The sequence below is a fragment of the Cupressus sempervirens genome, chromosome 9 (genome assembly GCF_028749045.1).
Source record: "Cupressus sempervirens isolate cs-2001-9-10 chromosome 9, ASM2874904v1, whole genome shotgun sequence".
In the NCBI taxonomy this organism is placed as follows: Eukaryota; Viridiplantae; Streptophyta; class Pinopsida; order Cupressales; family Cupressaceae; genus Cupressus; species Cupressus sempervirens.
The window spans coordinates 357,131,634-357,143,678 of record NC_143126.1 but is presented as its reverse complement, the minus strand read 5'-3'; the positions used below and the strand labels follow the sequence as shown (position 1 = coordinate 357,143,678).

Here is a 12,045-nt window from a genome sequence, read left to right as displayed (position 1 = left end):
TGGGTAGAAACACAATGAACAGGTGGTCATATGACAGATTGGAGTGTTCAACCTTTAACTCATCACTATAATTTAAGAAGAACTAGGGCTCGTCTAAACATAGGACAAGAGGAACAGGGAAATCTAGAGGATCATATTGATACAGGTGAACAGGTTATTGGCAATATGGGAGACAGGAATGCTCGGGATCCTAGAGAGGAAAGATTCTTACAGTTATTAGAGACCTTGGCACAAGGACATCGATTAACAGAACAGAGGGCACAGGAACAAAATCAGAGAATGAAGCTTATGATGCAGATGATGGCTCGTCAAATGGGGTTGAACGCTAACATAGGTGGAGGAAATAATCAGAATGGTAACAATCAGAATTGGAATAATCAGGATGGGACACATAATGGAGGTGAACAAGTTGGGAACAATTTCGGTCATGTACCCCAGCAAGCTAGGACAGTTAGTTCGAGGCCCATGATTCCCACATTTCCTCCTAGAGCTCCAGAGCAACCCGTACCAGAGCCCCAGATCACTGATATACAGGACCAGTTGAGGAGAGATTGGGAAGCCGGAGGTCCAAATTTTACTGCTGCAATTACCTTTAGGGAGTATATGGATGTGCAGATGAAACATATGCCACGTGGATATGATAGGAACCAGAGTTATGAGCTACAGAAGAAAGTAGGAAAACTTCAGTTACCATATTATGATGGCTTGGAGAAGTCTACAGCAAGAGCTTGGGTTCAAAAGCTTGACACATACTTTCAATTGAACCCTATGCCTGAGGAAGAAGCTATTAAGTATGCAGCAATTCATCTAGATGGGTTAGCACACGAGTGGTGGCATCATGGTATGGTCACTATGGGTCATGCACATATTACCTCATATATGGAGTTTACGGAGAGGCTGATTGAACGTTTTGATAGGAAGGATCCAAAACTCCATTTCAAGGAGTTAGCTCAGCTTAAACAATGGGGATCATTGGAAACATACATTTCAGAATTTCAGAAACTTGCAGTGTTAGTAACAAATGTATCTGAACAGAGGATACTGGTTCTATTTATGGATGGGTTAGCTGATATGTTGAGAGGGTGGATTAAAGCTCTCAACCCTCCCACTTTGCAAGAAGCCATTAAGAAAGCTCATGACATGGACTCCTCTTCAGCTTCTAAAAATAAATTCCAAGCAAAGAGTTTCCCTTCGAGGAAAGATACGGACAGTAAACCTTTTCATAGAGAGGCTCAGCCACCTAAGGAGGAAAGCAAGAGGTTGGACAATGAGACACTTAATGATCTGAGGAAGAAGAAGCTTTGTTTTCATTACAGGGAGCCTTGGGATTTGTCACATAAGTGTCCATTGAAAGCAAAAGCTAAGCAGATGGAGTACTTTTCAGCCGAAGAGTCAGTGGATGGAGATTCAAAGCAGTCATCAGAATCAGATGGGGATGATAATTCTTCACATGAGGAAGCACATAGTGATAGCATGATAGTTCAGTTGTCCAGTATACAGGAGGCCGTCACTTTCAGAGTTAGGGAAACTTTGGATGGACAAAGATTTGTGGCACTCATTGATACAGGGGCAACACATAACTTCATTGATGAAAAGTTTGTGTCACACAGAGGGCTACATACAGAAGAGCATAAGGTATTTAAGGTGATGGTTGCCGACGGCTTCAAAATCGACTGTACCAAGAAAATCTTCAACTTGCAGCTTCGTTTGGGAGATTATGACATGGTGGGAGATTTCTTTGTTGTCAACATTGGTGATTAGGATATGGTGCTTGGGATGAATTGGATGAAATCTTTGAAAGAGTTTACATTTAACCTCCAAAAAATGGAAATGAGGTTTGAGGCAAATGGTAAGAAGATAGTGCTCAGAGGTTTGTCAGATGGGAGACTTCGAGTGGTGTCACTCAAGCAGATGCAGAGTTTCTTCAGACACGACTAGGTGCAGTGGACATCAGAGTTTAGAGTAATGCTTGAGGTGACAGAGCAGCATAAATAGGAGTATCCACCTAATGTACAAAAAATAATAACCAAACATACTAAGGTGTTTGGTGAGATACCTCCAGGGAGACCCCTGGATAGGGGAATCGAGCATGTTATTGAGTTAGAGGAAGGGGCTAAGCCAGTCATCATCACACCCTACCGCCATCCAAAGAGATATAAGGATGAAATAGAAAAGGCAATCAAGGAGTTGATTGACATGGGGCACATAAGGCCAAGCAAGAGTCCTTTCGCTTCTTCAGTAGTATTGGTAAACAAGAAGGATGGTACAAAGACGATGTGCATTGATTATAGGGAGCTAAACAAGAAGACAATAAAAAACCGATACCCTATTCCGTGCATCGATGAGCTTATTGATGAATTGCACGGTGCATGCTACTTCTCTAAGATTGATTTGAGATCCGGCTACCACCAGATATGGGTTAGAGAGGTGGATGTGGAGAAGACAGCTTTTAGATGCCACTACGGACATTTTGAGTTCTTAGTCATGCCCTTTGGGTTGACTAATGCCCCCGCCACTTTCCAGTCCTGTATGAATAGAGTATTTAGAGATCAATTGAGGAAGTTTGTGTTGATATTTTCTGATGATATACTGATATACAGCCGTACTTGGGAGGAGCATTTGAAGCATATTGATGCAGTGCTCAGCATTCTAGAGAGGGAGTCATTATATGCCAAGATGAGTAAATGCGAGTTCGGGATGACAGAGTTGCTCTATCTAGGGCATATTATTAGTGCAGGAAGTGTTTGGGTTGACCCAGACAAGATCAGGGCCATTCTGGATTGGCCACCGCCGAGGAACACTTCACAACTCAAGGGATTTCTTGGGCTTTGCGGGTTCTACTGCAGATTTGTGAAGGGATTTTCACAGATAGCAACACTACTTACAGATTTGACACGGAGAGACAATTTCAAGTGGTGAAAGAGGGCTCAGGATTGTTTTGACAGGTTCAGGAGAGGGCGTAGGAGCTGTCCTCATGCAGGACAAACATCCCATCGCATATGAGAGCAGGAAATTACGAGGTGTTGAGAGAACTTACAGCATCTATGACAAAGAAATGCTAGCAATCATGCATGCGCTAGCTAAGTTCAGGCAATACTTAGTAGGGAGCCGATTCACAGTAAAAACAGATCATAACAGCTTGAAACATTTCCTTGGACAGAAGGATCTTAATGACAGGCAACAGAACTGGGTGAGTAAGTTACAGGCTTATGATTTTGACATAGTCTATGTCAAAGGGAAGAAAAATATTGTTGCAGATACTTTATCCAGAAGGCCTCGTTTGCTTGCTGTTGGGATAGTCATGGGTGATTGGAGAGAGTTGATCTTGGTAGAGTATGCCAAGGATAGTTGGGCATCTAGTGTTATTGAAGGAACTATTAAGGATAGTCGATACACTGTTGTAAATGATCTGATCATCTGCAAGGAAAGGATTTATTTAGTACCCGGGTCTGCTATGAAGCAGAAGATTTTGAGGGCATTTCATGATTCACCATTGGCAGAACATCCTGGATTCTTTAAGACATATCGGTAGGTGAGAGAGCGCTTCACTTATAAAGGACTCAAAACAGAGGTACTTCAGTTTGTTAGGGAGTGCCAAGTATGTCAGCAGAACAAACAGGAACATTCCTTTCCAGGTGGTTTACTACAGCCCCTACCCATACCAGAGAAGAAGTGGGATAACATTTCCATGAATTTCATCACAGGCCTCCCCAAGGCATAGGGTCGGGATTGTATTTTTGTTGTGGTAGACAGATTGACGAAATTTGCACATTTCTTTGCAATTTCGTCTACGTATTCAGCAGCACAAACAACATAACTATTTTTTCGAGAGGTATTCAGACTATATGGGATACCAAGAAGAATAGTCAGTGATAGAGACAGCAGATTTATGAGCCACTTTTGGCAGGAGTTGTTCAATTTATGTGGAACAGAGCTCACTCCGAGTATCAGTTACCACCCCCAAACCGATGGGCAAACAGAGATAGTGAACAAGTGGGTTGAGGGATATCTTCGAAACTACATTGCAGGGCAGCAGAGGGCTTGGGTGAAGTGGCTACATCTAGGGGAGTACTGCTATAATACCTCTTTCCATATGTCTATTCAAATGTCCCCTTTCATGGCACTGTACGGGTATGATGCTCCTAATTTTTTGGATTTGTTATTTGGGGATAGTAGCGTGCCTAAGGCCAAGGATATTTTGCACGAGTGTCAGGACATTATGTAATCCTTGAAGGAAAATTTGCAAAAGGCACAAAATCAGCAGAAGCAATATGCTAATCAGCATAGGGTTGGGAGGTCTTTCGAGGTAGGAGATGTGGTGTACCTCATGTTACAGCCGTATAGATAGTCCTCTCTCAAGAAGAGTGGAGCAGAAAAATTGAAACCATGCTACTATGGACCGTTCAAAGTAATCAGGAGAGTGGGCAAAGTAGCTTATGAGTTAGAGTTGCCTGCAGACAGTAAAGTGCATAATGTGTTCCATGTGTCATGCTTTAAGAAGGCATTGGGCCACAATGTGGTGCCTTCAGTAGTATTGCCACCTCTTGATGATGAGGGAAAGCTTACCTTGGTTCCTGAGGCTATACTTGACTCCAGGGAGAGGGTGCTTCACAGGCGGATCATCAAGGAGTTCTTGGTCAAGTGGAGGAATCTACCAGTGGAGGATGCTACTTGGAAAAATGAGCAGATATTACAGCATCCAGAGTTGAAATTGCTTGAGGACAAGCAATTTTGGAAAGGGCGGACTGTAATGTCCCCTTTTTAGCATTCATAGCATGATGTTGTCATTAGCCTATTTCCCCATGGTCCCGTAGGCTAACCAGGACACTAAAGGAGCTTAGAGGCCATTTGGCCTAGATAGTTTCAGTTGCAGGTCTTTCTGAGGGGTTTTGAGGCAACTTTGGGCATACTTACTATTTATAGTAAGTCATCTTGGACATGGGCGGACATCTAGTGGCAACGGTATGTCGATGGTAATTGTTTAAAATCGACAAGAAGACTTGTTTATGATTGATAAGATTTGTTATGCATTGATAAAGCTATTTTATAAAGTTAAATTTAAATATTTAACTTTATTAATGCATAGACTATAGTTTGTGGAAAATATTAAAATTAAAAGAGTCCCTTTTATTTTATAACACATTGGAGACATAAGTTACATAAAGGGAGTTATGTTTTATCCCACATTGAGAAAACGAAGGATGGAGCTCTTGTGAGAACACTATAAGAATAATGGAAGAGCTTCTTTTAAGCATGCTTGGAAATATCAAAGAAATTGAGAAATTTTCTGGAGATTATGTCTCAATAGTTTGAAGGACGAAATCCCTTCAAGCTGGAAACCTTGACGCCATTGAAAGATATAGTCTTGAGATTTAACATGGTAGCAGTCTGAAAAAGCAGATCCAAAAAAGCAGTTCGAAAAAGCAAATTGGAGCAAAGCAGAAGGGGCAGCATTGAAGGAAATTATTACAACCATCTACAACCAGATTTCCTTGTTAGTATTGTTTTTAGGGTATTATAAGTTTCAGCTATAAGTGTGTATTATACCAGCATTATCATTTTGTATTTGAGAAGCTAATTTTTATCTTGTTTTCCATGTCTCAAGGTGGTGGGACAACTTCATTACCCAACATCATGTTGTAAGGCAATGGGCAAATGCTCACCATTGGAGTCTTGGGATCTTGCATTGGCTACAAAGAGTTCTTCTATTAGTACTCTTTGGCACAAACTTGCAAAATCTCCCAAAAAACTTAGCGTAGCTAGTAGAATGACCGTTTAAGGTAGGCTATTAAAGTGGTATTGTTATATTTAGCTTATACGGGTCATTTATGTTGGTTAGTTAGCTTTTAATAACCTTCTATATTTTAAGTTGTTTAGTGAGTTTTCAGTATCTTTCTGTTTTGTCTCTAGTTCATGATTGTTTCCTTCATGAAAAGATCTTTTGTAATTAGTTAATAAAAAACAAACAATTATTGTTTCATAGGTTACCACAATTTAGTCTCAAAAATGTTAAATTTGCGCAAACTTTATAATCATAGAGATCTATTATAAAACTCTCTCATTACTAGTCAACAATTCCCATAGCATTGGCTTGATATTGTCTATATATCATGTTGTAAGAAATATAATATAGGGTTTAAGGATGGAGTTTACAATCATAGATATTTGTTTGAGAATTTGATATAAGAAAAAGAGTTATCATAGCACTAGCCTGTGGTGTAGTCAATTTATCATGTTACTGAGACCAACAATGTTTGCAATTTCTGATTTTCAGGTTATATATAAAGATCTTCCATCAAATTTGTGTGCCCTCCGTGATCACGTGGAAAACAAGGAGACTGCTGATCTGGATTTTCCAGCAGCACTCACTTTTACGAAATCACCAAAAGGCCAAAATATCGATGTGGATATTAAAGATCTGAATTTAAAGAAAAGCCAAGGTGCAACCAAGGGATTAAAGGTTTTTGAGGACAAGCCTACCAAACAGCGATCAAAAGTACCAGGTCTTCAGACAAATATGGACATATTGAAAGCAGAACTTTATAAGTTCATTTTGAATCATGGACAGGAAGGTTTCATGCCTCTGAGAAAGCATCTCCGTTTACATGGCCGTTCAGATCTTGAGAAAGCCATTACACGTATGGGTGGCTTCAGAATTATTGCATCTCTTATGAATCTCTCACTTTCTTATAAGGACAGGAAGCCTAAGGGTTACTGGGATAGCCTAGAAAATCTGAAGCAGGAAGTAAGACTTCATTATTTATCTATGCAATCAATATTTTCTGTGTTTCTAGTCAAATCTTCAAATTTTGTTGGGTACCATGATAGTCATTTAGAATGAAATATTAGTTGATCTATTGCTTTCAGGTTAATCATTTCCAAAGGACATGGGGCATGGATCCGACCTATATGCCTAGCAGAAAGTCTTTTGAGAGGGCTGGTATGCACAAAGATCTTCCTTTATTGACTTGATCATTTCTTCCATTTCATCTGTTATCTGAAATGAACAAACAAAATGAATTATCATCCTCATTATATGCATGGAAAATACTTTCAGTTGGTAAATAATATGGTTTAAAGGGTACATTCAATCTCTTCCTATATATTATTTTTAACTTCTAAATATTCTTTTACATCAATAAATATCACTCTCCTTGAATTCAAGAATTAATGACTTTTTAGATTTATACATATAGGTCAATGGAATTAGGAAATTGGGTTGCACTTGTTTTCTCATAAAAATTTAGAAGAAAAAAAACTATTTGAAGCAAAGAAGAAAATTGATTATTACAAGTTATGTTTTATTAATTAAAAATTCAGCAAAAACATGTGGTAACCCTAATTGTTTTCATCCTCTGTTAAAAACTAAATTTTACAACCACAAGATGCCAGAATCCAATTGCTATTTACAATTGTCATTGCTATTTTGAGGGGCTGCCATTCCACCCTAAATCCGGGTCTTCACTTTCAAGTAGTCTCAAACCTAATCTAGTTGATTTATAGCTTGCCACTCAGCATATACAGCAAGGAAGCACTCATACTTGATCAATAAGGCCCATTCTAGACCTATCACCACCTTCCCAGCCAACCATGACAACCATCAGAAGCCATATGCAAATCCCATCATCTTGCATGCATCCATCCATAACACCATCATACATTTTGTCACATACATATGCACAACAGCCATCACTGTCTTATATACATTTACAACAATAGTATAACCATTTCATACATAAATACATCCAAGTTGACGTAATTACCTCCATATCTTAATCATGTTATCTCATTCATAACATTGACCCTACTTATTCACCATATCATGCTAGGATTACATCATAATCATATTGTCTCATATTATCATAAGTGCATTGTCTTGTATTATTAAAATCACCTTGCATCACATTGCATCATATTACCATAATCACATATGGCGGAGCACACGGGTTTAGAGTTTAACCATAGTTATGGAGGCCATGCAGAAAGTTTTGGTAGGAGAGATCTGCAACAGGGAAAGAATGGGTTTTTTCAAAGTCATTAGAGCTTTTCTTACACAGCTCAGTGGAAATATAGATGGCCCTTTTCTGGGAAAAAGAGGATGTCCTCTGCTCAATGGAGAGGAATCAAAGAAAGGAGGAGGGTGGCCCAACCTGCAGAGAGATTTAAAGACCAAAATGGGTATGGGAGGGTCAGAAATCAGCCCCTTCCCTCTCACTCAGCACAATGACTTACCTCTACAAATCTAGGAGGTGAAGTGGATTTCAGCACAATTATCCAAAGGTTTTTGCGACCAAAAGTGGTTGAGAAGCAACAAAAGGAGAGTATAGAGGAACTGCATGAGATGAGACGCACAATTGATAGTTTGAATGTGGATCTTCGGTTATGGCAGGAATCAGTAAGTTTTTTAAAGAGTAATGCATTGTTTCTGAAATGGGGGGTATAGTGGCCTTCTATTTGAAAGCTTATTGAGTCGTGTGATAGGAAATGGGACCAAGTTAAAGATTTTTAACCTTAGGAAATAGGTTTTGCATGGTCATAGTGGATAGTGCTCATGATAGGGATTGGATTTTAAATAGTGGACATTATTTTCTAGAAGGGAAAGGTTTTTATATGAAACCGTGGGAGCCCAATTTTGATTCTACAAAGGAAGCCATTAAGTCCTTTCCAATATGGATTGGATTAAGAAACCTCCCTTAGGAATTTTGGAATGAGGAGTGCTATAAGTTGATAGGAAATCAGCTGGGAACCTTTATTAAAGTTGTGGAGATGGTTGATATGGTGTTTTTCTAAATGTTTCCCTGCATCTGTATAATGTGGGATGATTGTCATCCTTTGCCAGAGATGGTGGAGCTGCATTCTACAGAAGGAGTGTGGAGACAAGCTTTGTCTATAGAGGAAGAGTTGAAAGTTTGTGTGGATTGCCTTAGTGAGGACCATGATTCAGAAGAGTGTGTTCTTGGGGGAAGACTAGAGGAGGAGGCAGATAAACTACTTTATCGAGTTGTGGTGTTGTCTGATTCTTCTTCTCTATCACATGACGGAAACTAGCTCAAGTGGTTGGGTGGGAATGTGAAATGGTTTTGAAAGAAAAGGTGAACTACTTAAAAGAAGGTTGGCTTGGAGAATGGATGGTAGGTGTGATAGAAAGAAGGGGAGAGTCTGCCTTAGAAGGGACTGAGGGAATTCTTGGGGTAGAAGGGAGGTTGGTGAATAATGATTGTGTGTCCAAGATGGGTAGGGTGGAGGAAGCTTTGGGTGCAAAGGAAAGCCAAATGGAGGAACGGGATGGTCATATGGTGCTGGGGTTAGGCACTCCATAGAACGGTCAAGATAGGGAAAATACACAAGAATGGGAAGCTAGCTTGTTAAGGAGAATGGAGAAACTAGATAAAGACTCGTGGTGCTGCTCAAAAAAGTGTGAGGTTGGAAATGATATGCAAAAAAATAGTAATTTTGAGGTGGGGGAAGCAAGGGTGAAAGATATTAAAATCTCACCTATAAGAAACCTGGAAGGCTCCTTTGTAATGTTCCCTTTCGGGACATTAGAAAAATTGAAGTCTTATTCTATATAATATTAAAGTTTGACTCTGAGACATAGACTCAAAAATATAAAAAGGTCAATTTTATGTTATACAAAGGACAAAAGGTTAAGGAGGAACAAGACGAAATGCCTTAGGAAAGTTGAGGAGCCACAAGAGAATAAGACGAAAGCCAGAGAGGAACTGAAGAGTCTTGATTTGTGTATTAAAAAGAGAAAGAGGCTCATTGTTGGGCATGCTTGATTTTATTATTCAGTTCAGTTTCCTCTCTTGTGAGAGTCTCAAAAAGCTTCAACTTTCAGTTAGTTGGAGGAAGTAGCCCCTCGTACTAGTAGACAATGGACACAAACCCATTGTCCCAGAAAACATCATTTCAGGTGTTTCAGTCGCACTTACAAGTTCTTATTCTAGTATTCCAATCTAACTGTTAATTTGTATTTAGGATTGGATTCATAGTGCTAGTTATTGTATTACTGTTGTATAATACAATAACTTAATTTAGGGAGTTATAAGAGTTGCTGGTTTTACCTTATTAGTTTGTAATTCCTGGTTAGATGTTCGACTTCTTGGATGCTATTGTGAAATAACGGGTTATATTCATCTGAAGAATTATTTAGTCTTATTATAGCATTGTATTCCATTTTTGCTTACATCTGAGTCTGAATGTTGTATCTGAGAAAAATGATTTAATTTCTATTGGAATTTCTATTGGTTTTCAAATGTGCTGGAAATTATCTGCAATGTTTTATCTCTGAGTGTATTGTTGAAAGGAAAAAAATCAACAAATATCATGTTCGGATACTACTTCCTTTCACTTGGAAGAAGGCTCTAGTGAAGATTTTGATGCTAGTGACTCTGAAAAGGAAGTAAGGGAAGATTCAATGGAGGATTTCCTAGGTCTCTTTGACAATATTTTTATTAATGAGAAAAGAACACTATCTTAAATGGAAGGAAAAAATCAAAAGATTAAGGTGGGGGAGGAACAAAAACGAGGAAGAAGGGCAATAAATGCTTTGATTCAGATTGCAGGAAGTGCAAAAGAGCAAAGTAAACTGAAAACAAGAAGAGGGAATGCCTCTTCCCAAAGGAGATGAAGCCCCTTTTGTGGAATGTCAGGGGCTGCAATGCCCTTGACAAGATTCGTTTGATCAAGAGAAGTCTTGATCAAGTGAGGCCTGATGTGGTTTTGTTTCAAGAAACTAAGTTTTAAGGTTAGAGGTTGTCAAGGGCTTGAGGAAGTGGCTCTTTAGGTGGAATAGTGATTAGGTTGGGACTGTGGTGCTTCTAGAGGGTTAGAGGTTTTGTGGAAGGCTGAGTCTATTTCAATGATAGTGATGCAGAAAGATCAGAATTGGCAATGGCTGAAGGTAAATTCCAAACAACTAGGAACAAAGTTTAATATTATAAATGTTTATGGTCTAACTGAAAGTAGGAAAAATAAGATTTTATGGCAAGCTTTGAATGGGTTGTTAGAGATTTTGTAGGATGAAATGGTTGTGCTAGGGGGTGCCTTCAATGCTATTCTCTATCCAAAGGAGAAAAGAGGTGGTAGAGGGTGGAGGTCTGTTAGTCAAGATGATTTCACTAATTTTTCTATCGAGAATGGGATAGTTGATATTCCCTTCAAGAAAGGGGAGTTTACTAGGACTAATAAAAGACTAGGATTTGTTAATATTGCTGAAAAGTCAGATAGATTCTTGTTGGCTAGAGATTGGGCTAATGTAAATTGGATGGTGGAAGCTGAAATTCTTCTGATTCATGGCTTGATCATTTTCCAATAGGAATTAGAGTGTAGCAAGATTCTACTCTGGATAGGTATACTTTCAAGTTTGAAGCAATGTGGCTTTGAGCTGATGGTTTTAAGGATTTGGTGGACCAATGGTGGACTAATGCCCCTTCTTATGAAGAATATAAGGCTTTTATCTTCTTTAATAAGTTACAATTCTTGAAAGAAAAGATGAAGATATGGGATAGGGAATCCTTTCAGAATATATTTAAAAAGAAATTGGATTTGGAAGTCTTTAAAAAAGTTACATGAAAAAGGTTATAAGGCAAGGAATGGGCGAAGAATTTAAGGAGGAAAAGATTTTGAGTAAAGAATATGATGAGATTTTTAGCAAGGGGAGAAGTCTTCTGGAGACAAAAATTGCAAGAGACATGGCTCAATGAGGTGGATAGAAATACCAATTTTTTTCATAACTCTATAAATGTGAGGCGGGCTCACAATAAGATTTTCTCTATTGAAAGTATGGAGGGAAAGTTATTGTTAGAGGAAAGCTGGAGGAGGTTGTCTTTCTTCCAAAGGAAAGGGACAAAAGAACAGGGTGAAGCAGTGGATCTTGATAGAGTGCTTGCTTGTATACCAAAAATATTACTTTCAAACATAATAAGATGTTGTATACAAAGGTCTCAATGGGGGAAGTGCTTCAAGCTGTGAAAGGGCTTGAAAGGCGAAAAAGCCTAGGTCCTAATGGGTTTCCTACTAGGTCTTTTAGAACATTTTGGG

At 38.9% G+C, this 12,045-nt stretch overlaps 1 protein-coding gene across 2 annotated transcripts in view; it reads left to right on the top strand.

Moving 5' to 3' along the window:
* Positions 1 to 12,045, top strand: part of LOC149538775 (polyketide cyclase/dehydrase/lipid transporter) — a 249,549-nt gene that overhangs the window by 170,599 nt on the left and 66,905 nt on the right. Inside the window, exons 8-9 of one of the 2 annotated variants that reach the window (XM_089800099.1) lie at positions 6,275 to 6,745; positions 6,868 to 6,940. In XM_089800099.1, coding sequence (XP_089656225.1) covers positions 6,275 to 6,745; positions 6,868 to 6,940 — 544 coding nt within the window. Of the gene's footprint in view, positions 1 to 6,274; positions 6,746 to 6,849; positions 6,941 to 12,045 lie in introns of both variants that reach the window. The other variant, XM_089800098.1, reaches the window with a different exon arrangement.